At 45.0% G+C, this 18,906-nt stretch overlaps 1 protein-coding gene across 1 annotated transcript in view; it reads right to left on the reverse strand.

Moving 5' to 3' along the window:
- Window positions 1-18,906, reverse strand: part of LOC146796553 (cytochrome P450 3A29-like) — a 204,348-nt gene that overhangs the window by 85,471 nt on the left and 99,971 nt on the right. The window contains exons 8-10 of the mRNA XM_085629188.1: window positions 16,580-16,707; window positions 12,666-12,753; window positions 4,105-4,265 (exon numbers count right to left, since the gene is read on the reverse strand). Of these exons, the coding sequence (XP_085485314.1) occupies window positions 4,105-4,265; window positions 12,666-12,753; window positions 16,580-16,707 (377 nt within the window). The remainder of the gene's footprint in view (window positions 1-4,104; window positions 4,266-12,665; window positions 12,754-16,579; window positions 16,708-18,906) is intronic.

Consider the following 18,906-nt stretch of genomic DNA (forward strand, 5'->3'; position numbering starts at 1 on the left):
GGCAAGACAGAGATAATATTGTTTGGTAAAGCTCAGAGTTTCTGGACAGAGGATTGGTGGCCAGCAGAGCTGTGCCACCAGATACCCACCAGAATCGCAAAAAACCTAGGCATAATTTTGGACGCTCAGCCATCTATGCAAGACCATCTTGCCACCACATGTAACAACTGTTTTACCATCATGCGTCTACTCAAAAAAATCTTCAGATGACTACCACTGAGCTCACACAAAACACTCCGCGATCACAAGTCATCAGCTGCCTTGACTATGGCAACACCCTGTTTCTGGCCTCCAATGAATCCCTTCTGTCAAAACTATGAGTGGTCCAAAACACAGCCTCACGAATGGTAAATAACCTGCCTCCAAGACCCTCGTCTGCCCCCATACTTAGAGCACTACACTGGCTCCCCATTTGTAAGAGAGCACTGTTTAAACTGCTCTGCCTAACACATAAATCGCTATCAAGGCTAGGCCCAAAATACCTACAGCACAGTCTTATCCCTTATGTGCCAAGCAGGAATCTGCGATCTAGCAATCAGTTTCTTCTATGCCCCTGATGGATCCGACCGTCAAATATGGTGGCCAAACCTTTTGGCTCCACTCCACTGGAACAAACTCCCTGTTTATGCGCCTATGTTCTAGGCTTGCAGAATTAAAAAGACACCTAAAAAATTGACTGTCTTAAATGCTGCCTCTTTCACACCCACCTGCCGAATCAGCGCGGAGATGTCCTTTTGGGGATGAGTTGTGCGCTATATCAAGATTCAACTAATATAACATAACAATGATGTTTTAGAAGTCAAATTGAAAGACATCAGGCAAACATAATTTTTATTTTTTACTAGTTTTACATAGCATGAACTAAACCAGACGGTATCAGAGTGCTTTACATGAGCAACAGTTGTGTAACAGACGGACACATTCATTTTTTTTGTTAGGCATAGGGAGATTAAGTGATTTGTCCAGAATCACAGGATGTTGAGTGTCCCTGTCGAGGTTGGAACCCATTTCCCCAGCTTTGAGGTCGACCGCTCTAGCCGTTAGGCTACATCCTCTCCCCTGCCCCAAGATATTACAATGGTGGGCTGGAATATTCATTTATAAACACCGCAAATGATCTGCCCAGGGGACTCCATCATAAGAGATCATCATATCATGTGATAGCATGGGAAATGAAGCTTGGATTTGGAATACTATGCAACAATAGTGACTCACTACATAATAATTTGAAAGTTGGCGGATCTAGGGTTAACACCACCCTCCAGATCATTATGGGTAAAGTCTCCAGCCCTGGACGTTTGTATGGTGACCTAGTGCATTCTCAGTCTTGTTGTCGTATTTTGATTCCATTAAACTGACAAACCTGATTAAGATATGTAGGTGGAAATTTCAGGACAAGAGACATATTCCATGATGATCTGGAGTGAGATTGTCAACCTAGACATAACCCATCTCTACCATGTTTCAATTGCTGGCTAAAATGCATCAATTATTTGAAGTAGGCAAAGATATAGAAGATATTACTAATGGGATATAATGATTTGGAAGAAAATTGCAAGATCTTGCTGGATTTATTAATTACATGTTTACCAGAAAGAATTCGCAGTAAGAAAAACTGAATGCTCTGAGTTGGCTTTGCTTTTGTAAGATGTTTTGCATTACAAGTACAGTTAAAGTGAATAAAAAAAAACCAGACAACCCTTAAGGCTCAACTTCACTATACTTCAGACACACATCTTGAGATCATCTGTATATCTGAACCCAAGCGGTTATTCAAAATTGCAATTACAAAGTAGTCTGACTATATTAATATTTACTTAGAGAAAAGGCCATAAGGAATGAAGACAGGACCAATGGCGTGAGGAGCAACAAGTGTATGGCATGAATGTGGTGCATTAGCCCAAATCCCTCATGATTAGTCACAAACTCATCTACTATTGAAACAAATTGTAATGTACCAAAATATTTAGGAGCCCCAGTCAATAATAATTTGATGGACCGAAAGATCTTTAAGGCTTTGTACAGTGAAATGCATATAATCCAACATACCCAGGTAGACAATGACATGAAAAAGAATAGAGCATGACCAAGGTGCAACACTTGATGGACAATACTTCGGCAGATAAGGAGCGCTGCAAACAGAAATAAAAAGCGGAAATGTTTTCCCTTGTTATAAAGGAACCGCCTCCAATGGACTTCCTCCTTCGGTTAGTCTGAGGGTTGCTCACAATAAAAGAGGTTAAACTCAAGCAATTCCTTCCGTCTTCCTAAGGAGCCCAGAAAATTGTACAATATGATATCATTATTCCTAAAAAGCAAACCACAGACATTCACATTTAAAAGCAATGCTTCTGCAAATCTAGGAGGTACCGTAGCATTATTTAGATTAAGCAGCAAGACTACTATATCCTAAAACCCAGCAATATGGCCCTAGACTGACAGGCCAACCCGAGTCCGAAAACCCTGTGGTTTGGTAAACCTAAATAATTTGGGGCTTGCAGAACTACTTATAGAAGCTGAAAAGATGGCTGAGGAAATGTATTAATACTAGTCATTGCTTCCATCTACCCCATTTACTGCGGCTTAATCTCCCCTATCACTCCTCTTGAAATGCAGCTTCTTGAATTTGCAGATCAGCAAAATGTATTGGCTTATTTGTAAAATAGTTTTTTTTTACATCAAACTATCCACCTCTTCTAGAAATGCCCCATGGACGTAGGGGTTGCAACCCTTGAATACCTTTAAATGATGAGCATGGTATGAAGCAGTGGACCAGCAACGCGGAAGTGATCATTCTCAATATAAATTGGACAGGGGACATACATTTCTTTTCTGTTTGATAGTACAATGTTACAACTAAGGGCATTTTATTTTAAATCAATAGTGTTTAACAAATGTTACTTCTGTCAACCATATCCACACTTGTTTAGAGTCAAAACTGACATCAAAATTACTTTACTTACCTTCTTTTTAAAGTGGTTTTTAGGTCGCGCCTGGGCAGCGCATGAGCTGCTCTGCAAGCCATGCTGCATTGAGTTAGGGATTTGAAGCCCCGCCCACTCTCTGCCCATATTTTTCATTGGCTTGTGTCGTTGTCCTTTGTAAATGCTGGCTTCTGATTCCTTAATCGCCTTGTTAGTCCCTCCTTAGTAATGCCTTGTCTTCATTTGAAACCTTCCATGGCGACTGGCCCTTTTACTTCTGTTGCGACATGGTATGTTTTAATTAGTCTGTGAGCACTATTTCTTATATGGGTTTTGACCTACTGCAGGCAAGAAGTGCTTTCCTTACATTTAGCGTGCCATGCGCGCTTTCAGTTTCAACGCAGCTGAGACAATGGCGAGCGCATGTTTGCAATATCATGGGTCTCGCATTTACTAGAGTTTGAGCTATTGGCATTTACAATGCCAATAGCTAAAACATTTGCAAATGTGAGACCTATGGCATTGCAAATATTTTTTTTATTGTCAAAGCCCCCCATGCCGCACTTTCACGTGCATGAAGGCCGCGCCCCTTTCTTTAGAAGAGCCAAGTTTAAGGAAAGGTGCGCAGCTGCTATTTAAGTGAAACCGCGGCATGGGGGCTTTTACAAAAAAAAGCATTTGTTTGAGGAACAGATGCTTTTTTGTATAAAAGCCGTCATGCCGCGGTTTCACTTTAATAGCGGCCGTGCTCCTTTAGTTAGACACAGCTTTTTTGAAGAAAGGGGCGCGGCCTTCACGCACGTGAAAGTGCGGCATGTGGGCTTTAACAACAAAAAACATATTTTCGTAGCCATAGGCCTCGCATTTGCTAGAGTTTAAGCTGTTGGCATTTACAATGCCAATAGCACAAGCTCTCGTAAATGCGAGACCTATTGCATTGCAAATGCTTGTTATTTTCTTGGTGTGGCTATCGATTTACTTGTAATTGTAAATGTACCAGGGAATTTTTCCATAAACAGACTATGTTAGACTTGATATATCAGAAAGTGAAAAACTATTTGATATAAGGCATTTAGTAGTCTGTTTATAGCACCTCTAATGATGGGATGATCTTAGAAAGCTTATATTATGGGGCAACATCATCTCATGCTCTTGCTTTAAAAAAAAGTTATTGACTTACCTTGTCAGGTAGCGCTTTATCTATTTCTTCTTGTAGCCTCTTCTGTATCCCCTGGTGAGTTGCCAGCTCATAAGACAAAAGATTGAGAGATGTGCTCGTGGTCTCATATCCAGCAAGAATAAAGACTAGAGCCTGTGCCATAATCTCCGAATCAGTAAGTGCTGCAAGTGAAGGAGGCCCAGACAAAAAAGAAACAGAGATTAAACCCTTAATATGGTATACACAATACTAGAGAAATAGTTTTCTATAACTTCAGAAGCTGTTCAAACTCTTAGCTAAACACTGCAGCCTTCCCACTTAATTCAGTGTATGCCACTCTACTGCTTGCAGGTGTCTTTGTGCCATTATCTATGCTTTCCTTGTGGCTGGACAGGTTCCCTCTCGCTCTCTCCACTAGCCAAAAACGTTGGGGTCTACTTGGTCCACATGCATTCCATGAAAAAAAATAAATCACTCAAATCGCTATGAATTCAGCTAAAATGGAACTAAAACATCCAGCCTATTCTATAAACAATTAACCAGGACACCTTAGTAGGAGCAGAAATGCTGACTATACTTGACTGCAAATTCAATATACAAAGGTCTCCAGGACTGCACCAGACAATGCTTGCAGAAAGTACAGAATCTAGCAGCAAGGGCTACCGGCTCTGCCGTTGCTGGCAAAGCTGCACTTAGACTGGGGTTAACATATGTGCTTATTGGGCATCCTGGAACAAGAAACTGCAATATGTGAAGGTAACATGACCCATAGCCAGATCATCAAGAAAGCTCACATCTTTGAAACACAGTAAAATAGTTGAACACAGCAAAAAATGTTTGCTGATGTGAGGAGACACAGGAGAATATAGAAAAGTGATGGATGGAATGTTTGATTTAATCTCAGCCACTGGCAATTACTCAAGGCCACATCCCAGTCAATCATGTTTTTGCCCATCATGCCACCTCAGATTAGACTCAGTCATATACACATCAATCTTGATCCTGCACCAAACTGCCAAGCCATGTACTCACTGTACCGAAACACAAGCAACCCAAGTCCGTATTTCACCTATTTTGACCCCTTCAGTCGGGTGCCGCTTGGGTCCAGTGCAAAAACAACAATTGATGGACAGAATGCAGAACAATGTCATACATTCACCCCAGTACAGAGATCTGGGCTTAAATCCATTGTTTTATTGCTCACCATGCCATTCCAGTTTGGACCCAACCATATGCAAATCAGCCTTGACCCTGCACCCAATGGAAAAAGTCCAGCCCTAACTGCCAGGCCAGATCCTCCCTGGACTGGAAACAAGCATCCTAGGACCGGTTTCGGACTTTCAGCCCTTATCAGCCAGGATAGCTTAACTCCAGTGGCATGAGAGCACGTGACCCAAGTCCGGGCCTACCCGTCCCACTCGGGATGAGAAAATCCAAAAACAACAATTGATTGACAGAATGCAGAACAATGTCATACATTCACCCCAGTACAGAGATCTGGGCCTAAATCCATTGTCTTTTTGCTCACCATTCCATTCCAGTTTGGACCCAGACATATGCTTGGCAGGGCAGTTCGAGCTGGACTGTTCCCATGAGGCACAAGGGTCAAGTCTGATTTGCATACAGCTGGGTCTGAACTGAGGTGGCGAAGTGAGCTAAAGAATGACGATGGATTCAACCCAGATCTGTTAGTGGGGGTCAGTGTCTGAAAAGTTTCCGCGCTCCGTCCATCATCTCCTTGTGTTAGCTTGGGTCCAGTGCAAAAACAAGTGGCACACTAAGCTAGGGACCCACATCTGGGCACACCTGTTGCACTTAGTGTGTCACAATGAAGAATACAAGGAGGTGCATCTAGGGAGTGACTTGCAAAGCATCCAAAGCAGCACAATGACGAAGAAAGAACAGAAGTCACCGAGGAACACACTGCGGCACCGCGCAACCACCAAAGCCAGTTGACCACTTGCTGAACCACACGCTTTGGACGCTACGCTGCTTGCTGGGGGCTGGACGCTGGTTGATTCACTCACGGGACTGCGAGGACCACGGAGCATTGCGCTCCTCCAACTCTGCTCACCTGGTTCCTCTTCCCGCCTGGTTCCTCCCTCAACCGCCACGCCTCGCGGCCCCCGCTGCGCGGGAGCCGCTCGTTGACCCCAGGTGTATAAAATCTTGGCTGGGGCACTTCTACGGTGGGACTCTCTGCTGAACCACACGCTTTGGACACTACGCTGCTTGCTGGGGGCTGGACGCTGGTTGATTCACTCACGGGACTGCGAGGACCACGGAGCATTGCGCTCCTCCAACTCTGCTCACCTGGTTCCTCTTCCCGTTCACGCCCCTGACTCCTCCCCCGGGCTTATCTCAGCCTTCGCCCTAGCGCGCTAGCGGTACGCGCGCGGGACGAGGCCCGGGGCGAAGACCGGGCAAAGAGCGGGCCGTTTGTGGCCGTTCGTGGACGGAAGTGGACGGGCCGGGCCAATACTCTGTACTTAGGCTGAGTATAACCCTAGCCTACCTGTCCCAGACCCAAGTCCTACTTCCAAATTGCCGTATACAGCGATGTCGTCACTGAGGTCAGGTAGGAAACTAGCACAGAGTAGTACCGGGGGTTGTGTTTCGGGGACATTAGACAACTTTATCACCAGAGCTGCCCGGATTCTTGAACGAGAAATAGATTTAACAGAAAAAAGACTGTCTCTTGAGCTGTCCTCCAAAAGATCCTCTTTGGGCAGCCTTATGACAGTCTCCTCTCCTATCCCCAGACCCCCACAACCTACCTCTGATCTTACAGAGCGCGCTGGGCTTGGCCCGGATATTGATTTAGTAACAGGCCCACTGGTTAACACTCCACTTTCTACATCTGGTTCTCCTCCCCTTGGTTTGCCCTCTACCACTTCAGATAATCCTTTACAGCCCCCTCCTGATTTGCCTGGTCCCGCTATTTCGTCACTGGGTGTCTTGTCACCGACAACCCAGCAGACGAACTCGTGTAGGGAAGCGCATTCCAAGGGCAATGCAGCTAATAGTATCAAAATGTCCTCTATTTCTGCTCCCTGTCTCGATTCCATCTTCCCAGCGCCACAGGTTAACTTTGCTACTGACGAGAGTTCCGTGCCTATTTCTCGCCCTGTGCCCCCAACCACTACATTCCCTTTTTCTGCCGCCCATATTGAGGTTTTAGAGCAGCTGTTCAAGGCTTTCTTTACTCCATTATATGAGAAGGTCAATCGTCTTTCCCATGTGGTCGGAAAACTAGAGGTTACGATGCACGCCAACTTGGCAATAACAGAGAAGCTTTCAGCTCTCTCAGTGCCTTCTGGGTCCACTACTCCTCCTGATGTAACCACTGCGGTTGAGGTTGTTTCCAATGACATCACCCCCATGTCTGGAGCTCTCCCTGATCCCCCTGTTCCCACTGTCCCTCTTACAAACACTCCCCATCAGCCACCCTGTATCACTTCCCACCACATTCCAGATAGTAAAGCAAATAACAATAGAAACCAACCTATTATTAACCGTTCCCCTGTTCAGGGTTCCTCTCCATCTTCTGAACTCCCTCGTATTAACCTTCCGCCTGAGTCCCGTCCCTATACTGCTATTCTGGTGGGTGTTCCCAGTCTTATGCAGGGTAAGGCCGAGACTCACAGTGAGTTAAAAAACAAGGTTACTCACTGGTTAAATCGTAACAGGTCTCTGCCCGTTTCTTCTTGTGCAGAAATATTGCTTGTTCGTAGGGTATGTTGGCTGGGTAATGGGGTTAAGGGAGTGGAGGGGGACTGTGTGCTTGTAAATTTCCGTGATCCCCGGGTGGTGTGTTACCTATGTTCCCACCCCAACATCCCGGGTGCCTCGGGAATTTTTGTTACAGATCTAACTTACTTTTATCCCCCTGCACCTCTTCAACAGTTCAACTCCGGGTTACTTGGTTGGGAGATGGTCTCTAGGGGTCCTCTAAGAGTACAGGGCCTGGATTTCCATCTACCACTATTTAACCCTTACGCCCCGTTGAGCGACCTGAACGGGGTTGATTGACCTCTTTGCAACCATAGCCCCGCGCCTTATAGGACCAGTGGCCGGGGCATGCATGGCAGACTTAGTTCGGTCAAGGGGATCCCACCCCCCGGTCTCTCTTGTGACCGCTTACATACACACCCCCATAAGTCCGCTGCACCACCTGCAGTTCTGGAGAGCTTAGATTTATCCCTGCCATGTGCCCCCATTACCACCAGCAGCACATGCTCTGATGTGGTATCTGATATTGGTGGGTTGCTCCTAGTACCTCCTTCCCCTGTACTAATTGCTTCCTGTAACCCTGGAATTAAGTTTACGGGTTTTGATGCCGACGAACTCCCTCCCGTGTCTTTAACTCCACTATGTCCCCAGATTCCTTTGGAGTCCTCCAGTTGCCTAACTTTACCTTGCCCCCTAGTTCCCTTGGCCTCCCCCGGCCCCCCCGTTCTTACCCTGGCTTCCTGGAATATTGCGGGTCTCCGTAGTAAATTAACCAACGAGGATTGGTCCGCTTGGGTCTCTACCCATGACATCCTGGCTTTTCAGGAGACATGGGCAGTCGACCCTGTGTGTTATCCCGGATACGTCAACTTCTTCAAGGGGGCAATAAGTAACCCCAGGGGTCGTTCCTCTGGTGGTCTCTGTTTTTGGGTTAGGCAAACCTTGAAGTATAGCCTAACCGAAGTGTCTATAGAAAATCCTGACCTTCTGATTATCTCCTTGCAGAGTAACGATGAACCCTCAATATTATTAATTAATATTTACAACCGGGGTCTTCCAGGAGGGCGTGGAACCAATACATTCCTTCAACTGGACGAGTTCCTTGAGACAGTTGACCCCAGTTCCAACGTACTCATTACAGGTGACTTCAACTGTTGTTTCGAGCCACTATATCCAGAATGTGATTCTCTGACCTCGGAAATCGATGTTATTTGGAACATACCTTTTCTCGCCCTCACTCCTATTAAACGCTGGAGTGAATCTGCTGTTCAATGGACGAGTTTATGCCTTGAACGTGGTTTTAGAGCAGCCAACGGTCGAACCCTCTCGGACCCGTCTGGCAAAATGACCTTTTCCGATGGCCGAGGACGTAGTAGTCGAATTGATTATGCTCTAATAAAAGTGGAGTACTGGCATACCCTGGGTGATATGATGATATGTGAGCGAATTGAGAGCGACCACAATCCCTTGGTTCTGACACTCCTGCTCAGTCCTCAGTTTAGAAACACCCAATCCGAGATTCTGACTGCAAATGCCCTTTTAACCAATAATCATCGCAGAGTGCGATGGGATAGGGTTGCCCTTGACAGTGCTATACTATCTGAGATTGGTGACAAAGTCTATACAGCAACAGTAGCCTTACAGTCACTTAGGCTTGATAATGGCGACTTTGCCAATGCCACCAATATACATACCAATCTGTTTTTGGACCTAAAATCCATCTTTTCAAAACCCTGCAAGGTTATGCCCCCCAAGATTCCCAAGCAAAGCTCTTGGTATAACAAAAACTGTCGAGATTCATATAATGCTTTGAAAGCTGCTATCGCTTCTAAGGATCAGGCCACCATAAGATCTACGAGAAAACTTTACACCAGGGCCAAAGTCCAGGCGAAGCGTGACTGGGATAATGATCACTGGAGTGCCCTACTGGCAGCCAGCAAATCAAGGAACCTAACATTGTTCTGGCACACCTTGAAGTGGGGTAATACCCCAAACTCTCAGGCTCCCACCAATAATGTTTCTCCGGACAACTGGATATCCCATTATGAATCCCAGTTTTCCGACGCAGACATGGCTGTTACATCTCCTGAATCATTTTGTCGGGACCCGTTTATACCTTCTAACTTTGAGTTTGATGTTGATGAAGTCAAGATGGCAATATCAAGGGTTCCTAATGGTAAAGCCCCAGGTATCGACTGTGTCCCCGCGGACCTCTTTAAATCCGACCCTGGAATTTGGGCCCCTTACATCGCCCTCTTGGCCAATGCACTAGTTAAAGGGGCCCCTATCCCTGACTCATGGAAGGGCGCCGAAATCCTGCCCATCTTTAAAAAAAGACGACCGCTCGTGCCCGGGCAATTATCGCCCCATTAGTCTTATTGACTCTGTTCAAAAGATTATAGCAAGGATGATTTTGGTAAGGGTTCAGCTCTGGGCTGAGCAGTTTGATATTATTTCGCCCCTCCAGGCAGGCTTCCGCTCATGCATTAGTACCATTGACCAGGCTTTTAAATTCCAACTAATCGTCTGGAAAACGGTTTATCTTTGCAGTGGTACAATCTATGCAGCTTTCGTAGACCTTCGGTCTGCTTTTGATTTGGTCAATAGGACCAAACTTTGGGGTGAATTAGCGGAGCTCGGGCTATCTCCTGACCTCTTAACCATCATAACTAGGTTACACGACAATAACTTTGCCCAAGTCCGCTGGGGTAACCAAGGGCAGGTCACTGATAAGTTTAATGTCAACAGAGGCGTCAGACAAGGGTGTGTACTTGCACCTACTTTGTTCCTACTATTCATCAACAGAGTAGTTCAATACTTCTCTGACAAATCCACAGATGCCCCCACACTAGGAGGGTCAAAAGTTCCGTTGCTTATGTTTGCGGACGACACCCTACTCCTCTCACAAACCCTGTCAGGGTTGCAGTCGGCTTTGAATTTATTTTCTTCTTTTTGTTCCGACTGCGACCTGTCAGTTAACGTTTCAAAAACCAAATATATGGTTTTTAATAAAGGGAAATCTGTGAGGGGTCAAGTGACCATGGATAGTGGTGTTCTGGAACGTACTAATGTTATGACCTACCTAGGTGTTTTGTTTGAAAATAAGTTGAACTGGGGACCTCAAATTGACGCTCTTTCTCTCAAATTTGCTCAATTATCGGGCTGTCTGATCAAGGAGCAAAAACGATCCCAAGCAAAAATGATAGGTCCGCCTATCAAAATTTTTGAAGCCAGAATCAATACGGCAATTTTATATGGCGCCGAACTATGGGGTCATGTAGATCTTTCCTCCCTGGTTATAGCCCAAAACAAATTTTTCAGAAAGTTAACGGGACTCCCCAGCTCAACGCCAGTGAAACCACTTCTTCTGGACCTTGGTTGTTGTTCATTTGATGACATCGCCAGGTTCAAACCTCTGGCTTACTGGAGGAGGTTATGGACAGTCCCCGAATTGGCTCCCTTTGCCAAAGCCTTTATGGACGTCCGCTGTATTTTGGGGACGGGTGACCTCCCTTGGTGTAAGCATGTCAGTCTCCTATTGTCCTCTATGGGCTTAGGTACCCTCTGGAATGACCCAGCTAATAGTTCTTTTCCCCCGAAACAAAGTTTTAAGACCCTCTATTGGTCCATGATTTCCCAAAAACACGTGTTATCTGTTTCCCCTGAGTCCCTGACCGGCAACTTTTATGGATTTAAACAAACCCCTGCTTTCGAAGAGTATTGGGATATCATCACCAGGCCTAGCGACAGGAAATTATACCACCAATTCAGGGTAGGCTCCCTACCTACCAACTCATTTACTAAAAAATGGAAGGGTGGCTCTCGAGATACCTGTAGGTGGTGCTCGGATTGTGTCGAATCCGTTGGCCACATATTCTTTGCCTGCCCGGCCTATGCAGCACCCCGGGCTAAATGGCTAAAACCACTCTGCCAGAATATGGGCACCCGGCAAGGCTTTGTAGCACTCAACATTTTGAGAATCGACACTAGTGAGTGCTTTGTAATTGCTGTGGCTAAATTCCTTGCCTGGGTCTGGATTATTCGTAATAAGTCCTAATAGTTGCCTGGTTTACAGTGTCACATGGTTTATGTTTTTTTTTTTACCTGTTTTTAATGATATTGTATTTTAAATTTTATGCCTGTAAAATGTCTTTCATGATGAAATTTTATCGAAATAAAGACTATTTGAAATGAAATGAAATGACTTGCAACACAAAATCATGCAGAACTATGCAGGCAAAAGGGAGTCTGCAGATGTGTGTAAATCAATACAGCAGTGCCTGGTGCATGTATAGTTATTCTCCAGGCTAATCCTTTTGCATCACCCTGCAGAGGTTATTGGAACCAATTTAGATTAACAATGAGCATGTTGACAGGCCTCGAGAAAAGGGACATTTTTGATTATATGTCATGACTGTGATAAAAGTGGGATGAGAGTACACACTCGTATTGTCCAGGACTCTGATGAAAATAGGAAGATGACGTGTAATAGAAAGCACTAATACCAAACCGAGCAACAACACTTGTACTCCCAAAGGTTAAAGATTCTCTGATCCTTCCTGTGTTTGCCCTTTGTTATGGCATTTGCTAAACTCATTCATGTGAACTGAAATGTCTTAGTCATATGTTTACAAAATAGAAACTTTCAATGTGTGCTGATATTACAGGAAATTTTAGAAGGTAGTACATAGTGCAGTTCGCTCATTCACTCAGCTGATGACGGCCCCAGGTTCTCTCTTTAATGACCAACTACTATTTAACATACCCCCCCTAGTAAAAAATTGTGATTCCATTTACGTTCCTTATTTTACGTTTGTGTGCAGCCTCTCATGTATATGATCAATTATTACCTTTGTAGCCATGATTGGATTCATCTGCTTCAGGGCTGTCATCTGCAGTCTGAGAATCAACCATTAGCTGCATAAAGTCCACCCGATCCTTAAAAACCAAAGAAATGTAATCTCAGAGGTTGTAACTCACCCCACTGACTTTGATAGATAGCTATGGTTCTGTATTACACACTCACTGTGGGCACTGCTGCGGTGCATGAAAGGGGAAATTATTCCTGACAGCATTAATTACAATACAAAGGGAATATAAAAGAATGCAGGCAGAGTTCATTGCAATACATAAAAGAACCCAACTAATTCTTTCAGAATTCATTGCAAAACAAAAGGAGCATAAATATTGTATCATTATTGCTTCCCTTTCATGCATAATGCAAACAGGTGACAAACTACTAACTGGCTAATATAATGCTGTAAACACTTTACTGGATAGGCAACATAGATCACAGAGTGTTTTACATTGAATGTAACATGGAATGAATTACTGCGTAAAACACAAATAAAGCCAAGACCATAGATATGTATTCACTGAAAAAGTGCTTAATTGTACAAAGAGAATAAGAATATGACTTATCTTAGGAGCTAATGTGCAAAGTCAGAAAGAATAATGTGATGTACCCGATCGAAATGAACATGAACAGTAGGCCCTTTCCAAGATTTTCTACTATTTGTCACAAGATATAAAATAATTCAACTGACAATCAATTGTCTACATGTCCTGAAGAAGACCCCTTTAATGGCAAACTAAAGGCACAAAATGAGTAGACATCCCTAGGGGGAGGGACACAAACTAGAAACTACATTTGTCACGGCTCTGGAGTCTTATTCATCACGGTGACATCTGAAAGTGGTGAGGTGTAAAATTCGAGTGGGAGTGCACCGCGGCGAGCGAGCGTGGCGATGGAGCCTGAACATCATAAGGGGGTGGAATTTTTTTCAAAGAGAGTGGGCAAACTGGGACATCTTAAGGATTTTTGGGGCCCTGGGCCAAACATATTTAGGGGGCCCGCGCCCCAGTTAGGAACAGCTTTGAATATATGGTCCAGTTTCAGCTGTTTCATGCCCTCTTTGCCCAGGTCACTGGCAGTGCCCACCATTCCTCCAAAATTCTAAATGTGTTTACATCTATAATATTCATGGATAGTGATGACATGTGTTTTCAATATTGCAACACAACAGCAGCTCACTAATAGTAATGCAAATAAGCTCTGTGACTCCCTCCCATTTCTCATATGTGTGAGGTACTGCTTTGATCCAAAAGTAACTTTTTTAAGGATGTTGCATGAAAAGTAAACTAACCTTTCTCTGCAAAATGTCACTCTGAAATAGACAAGTGTCCCACATTAAAAATAAATGTCAGGAAAACGGCAATCACCTTACCTCCACTGTACCACATGGCGGCATCTGGTTTACTACGGGGATGCCGTTAAATAGTACAGCAAGTAAGCCACTAACCGGTGCATTAGGAATCAGTGAATGCCAGGCCACGTGTGCCTCTGCTCAGCGGTTCTCTCCAATATTAGAAGGACGTGAGACAGAGGGCTATAAATTAAGCATGTGTGCTTTGGCAGAGTGTACAGCCCGGCTCATTCCCTCCTATACTGCGTGGACAGTTTCTAGCATACGGGCAACTGCACAATACCTGCCAAGTCCTCGGATCCACATGAGATGAAGAGCCCCCAATACATGCCATTACCCAGATGATTCAGAAGGCCATACGGGAACACACACAGTCCCTCTGGCAGCCCTGAAGATATGGGATGTGCCTTACATGATAAAGAGTGGGAACCAGCAGTGGAATTCCCACAACAAGTATCCAGAAATGCCTGGTTCAGAAGTATACAATTGTCTATACTACACAAGGTCTACCAGATGCCAAAACAGCTCAACTGCTTCTTACCACAAGTTCATATAGGCTGTACCCACTGCCGGCTGATCTCTGCGGACCTGTGCCATATGCTGTGGTCCTGTCCTGCTCTGTCCTCCATCCACACTACACTACAGGAGGTTACCAAACTTACAGTCCTCAAACATAGGAGGCTTGCACTCTAGGCATATGCAAACGCAGGAAGCATAACAACGTGAGGGCTAGATTTGCAGGTATAGCTCTCCTGCTCATCAAGAGAGTCCTCACCCTACAGTGGAGGGCAGAATGGCATCATTGGAGATGGTGTGGTACACAGCGCTACAGAAGTGGGGGAAGGCTGAGGAGGAGGCACTATGATATGAAGAAGCCAGGCACCTGTGCAAGTGACCCAATTCAGCAGTCTGGGACACTCTCCTTGACCACTTTTGGCAACTCACTTCCAACAATGAACTCACCCCATGAACTAGGTACGGCAGACATTGTTACTCATACTCAGGCAAGATGGTCTGAGCCACTGCCCCGCACGGCCTCACTCACACAGTACTGCGTCCCCCGAACCTCCCTATGGTCTTCTGTTGCTCTGGGTCAGAGTCATTGGGTGATAACAAGGCCCTCAGCCTGGTTTGTAACCCTCAGCACGAATCGGCTGAAACGTAGTCCTGACACATCAGCACACCCACTATACAAATCCTACCCAAAGTATTAGAGGGGATATATTGGCAAACGATAGGTAAGCCTACACGCTCTAGCTACTCTGTACTACGGCATCGGAAGGACGGAACTGCCTGCTTCACAAACACACAGGGGTGCCATAATCGGGCATACACTCAAGCGGCATGTATTCAGTCGTGGTCCGCATGAGGGGCGGGTGTGGTGGATTGTGTGGGGGGTTGCCAGTAAGGGGGGGGGGGGGGGGGAGTGGTAGGGGTTTAATTAAAAAAAAATAAAACTTACCTTCCCCTGGGTCCCGCGTTTTACTGCTGCCGCAGCTCTCCTCAGGAAGCAGCCACCCACAGGCAGCCTCCTTCCTCTCCGCCAATCACAATGCTGCAATGTCAGTGTTGTAATTGGTGTGGACAGCGCCCAGCCGGGCGCCTAATGGGAGCCCATTTTCTCTATGTAGGCTGCATGCAGCTTACATAGAAAATAGGGAGAGTGCGCATGACTGCTTTGGTCAGCTGACCAAACAGTCAGGGCCCACAACAGTGGGCTAGCCACGCCTCCCCTGCTTTCGAGCAGACCCACCCACCCGCCCGCCCACAACCAGGCACTTCTGCTTTCTCGCAGTGAGAGAAGCAGAAAAATAAAATTGTAGTCTTACCATTTTATGTTTCTGCTTCTTGCATTGCGAGATAAGCAGTTGGGCAACGCCCCAACGGAGGAGCCGCCCCTGAGGGATTGTACATAATGTTGCTAGTTTTAAAAACTGGAACTATTTGATATGTAATGCATTTCCCAAGTGTTGGCAATACAGCAACATCATGCATAAATCTAAGTAAGATATGAGTATTTAATACAAGACACTAGCCATAGGTTCCTGAATATATCTCAATAAAAGACAACGATAGTCTAGAAGAAATTACACAGTAGGATTGAAAACTCTAATGTATCCTACTGTGAAATATGAGAGAAAATGTGAGCCTCTATAATCAAGTCAGGATTTTATTTTCTTGATTACATTAATTATCTACTAAAGTGATCATGGCCTGTTCCTTCCATATCTATCTCAACTCTTGTTCCTCTTTGAGTACGGCCATCTCTCACACACTTTGTCCTTTCACCACAATGCTCCTGAACTCTGGATACTTTCCCATATACCTTTTGCGATGCTCCACGTCTTGCAACCTTCTCCCAAATCTAAACTGGAATTAGAAAGATCATTGGTCTGATACAATTCAAATAACAACTAAGACTGCAAAGTCAATCATTTTGGCTTAATGTGCTAACAAATGCAAACAACATTCTTTAACAGTCCATTAAAGTCACAAATGTTGAGTTTGACAATGCTTGCTGTTATTTGAATTGTACACTTCATGGTTTTGCCACTTACCGTGTGATTGTTCTTTTTACGCTTTTCCTTGATGCTGGATGTTACATTCAGGAAAAACTCCATAATGTCTTTAGGGAAAAAAGATATGTCCAAAAACCGTAGAATTGGTTTTAAAAATGGGAAGGCCACTAAAAAGAAAGGAAAGAACAAACAAGCTCAAGTGTCTTGTAACTCACCAAGTGCAACAATGAGAAGGGAACAAATATTCATTTAGAGCAATTGTTAAATTCATATACTCATTGGGGGTTCGTTGCTGTAATGGACCCTTGTTCTGCTCAACCAGCCTTTGAGAATGCGTGTCCCCTCATCTTCGCTCACTTCACTGGCTCACAGTGAGGAAGGGGATCCTGTATAAAGCGCTGGTCCTGGTTTATAAAGCACTTCTTCACACGGGGTCAGGCTTCGTGGGCTCCAGAATCAACTTTTATCTCCCCACTAGGAACCTGTGATCTGCAAACAGACTACTGGCAAACTTGGAGGGGGAACACAGGGCCCCCTTCAAGGGCTTAAAAATGCCCGGGTGACCACCACCTCCCCAGGACTACAAATTAAAAATGATATGGCAGGGCTCCTGCTGTGTACTGGGTGCCCACCCCTGGGACATAGCTGTTTGAGTTTGCTTGGCGGGAGCTTTGACAGCTCCGATCAGGCAAAAGTAAATACTCTGGTTCCAGCCGGAGGGAACTGTCAAAGTGCTCCCGCCCGCTGGAAGTGGAGGTTTCATCTCTGTCCCTGCCTGCAGACATGTGGGCAGGGAAAGAGATTAAACGATAGCTCCTGCATGGAGGGACCTGCTTTTCCAGCAACTCCCTCCGTGCAGCAGCAATGCCAGCTCCCACAGGAGGCGGGGAGCCCGCAGGGGCCACAGGGCATTCAAGCTCCCCTCGTCATCCCCAATGCTGGTGAGTGGGTGGGCTCCAGAGCACACAGCATTACAAGACCGGGCCCCGGGAGATGGGATCCCCGGGGCTGAAATCGGATCGGGGAGGGGGCTGCCAGCCCCCTCCACTTTTTCAATATATATAAATTAAGGCTGGGCTGCAGGCAATGGGGTCCCTGGGGCTGATATCTGCCTGGGGAAGGGGGCTGCACAGACCCATACAAGTACTCACACAACTACGCACTCCTCCATACAACTACTCACACACCCACTCACTCAACCATACAGCCTCTCAACACAGCCCCTCACAATCACTCACACAACCACACAGCCACTTACATACCCATTCAGACATCCATACAAACACTCCCACAGCTGCTCACTCACCCATACAGCCATTCACACACTCACTCTCCAATACAGCCACTCACACAACATAACATACTATGTACATTTCTAAACAGAATTTGCCCCAGGGGTATCCTGGTACAGAATAACAGATGTTTATTGTTACCCAATGGTACTCCTACACACTAACTTCCTTAACCAAATACCCACTCCACAGCTACTCACTTACCCATACAGCCACTTAAAATCCCAGTCGCTCACTTATACAGCCAGACACCAACTCCTCATCCATTCAGTCACTCACACACTCACTCACCCACCCATACAGCCCATCACACACCCATACAGCCACTCACTCGCTCACACAGTTACTCACACACCCACTTATACACCAATACGGTCACTCACACACCCACAAAACCACTCATACGCTCAGTCACATACACACACAACCACTCACACCCACAGAGATAGACCAAAATCCACCCACTCACCCATAGTCACTCATGCACACGCTCACACACCCATACAGCCACGCAGACACACACTGATACAGACAGGCACACAGCTACTCAGATCACATATGTTAGAAATAGTATCACTCATTAGTAGTACAACTAGTATACTAATCTAACTTTTTGTAGTAGGTTAGTATATATGTTTAACACTCATAAACTCTTAGAAAAAACTTATACTCATTTGATGATGTCATGAGTGATGACATTTAAGATGTCATGAGTGATGTCATCATGTCATCAGCGATGTCACTGACCATGTCATGAGTGATGTAATAGGTCATAAGCAGTGCACTGCGGGGGCATAAGATAGTTAGCTCAGGAAACTATAATAATTCAATTTCTCTGGTTTTGTATTAGTGAAATGTAAGCCTAACTATAACGTCCCTGTAACCTTTGTTTTTTTCAGTAAATTTCTATAGTTAAGTTTTTTTTAAAGTATTAAATATGTTCATAACTTTAACATTTAATAATAATTATATTTAAAATAAATTAAACTTTTGTTAAAAAATGTACAATACTTTAAACAAATTCACATAGCTTTAACACAATCTAACAAACTAAATAAAAATAAAAATGTTACT

This window comes from Triturus cristatus, chromosome 10 (genome assembly GCF_964204655.1).
Source record: "Triturus cristatus chromosome 10, aTriCri1.1, whole genome shotgun sequence".
Taxonomy (NCBI): Eukaryota; Metazoa; Chordata; class Amphibia; order Caudata; family Salamandridae; genus Triturus; species Triturus cristatus.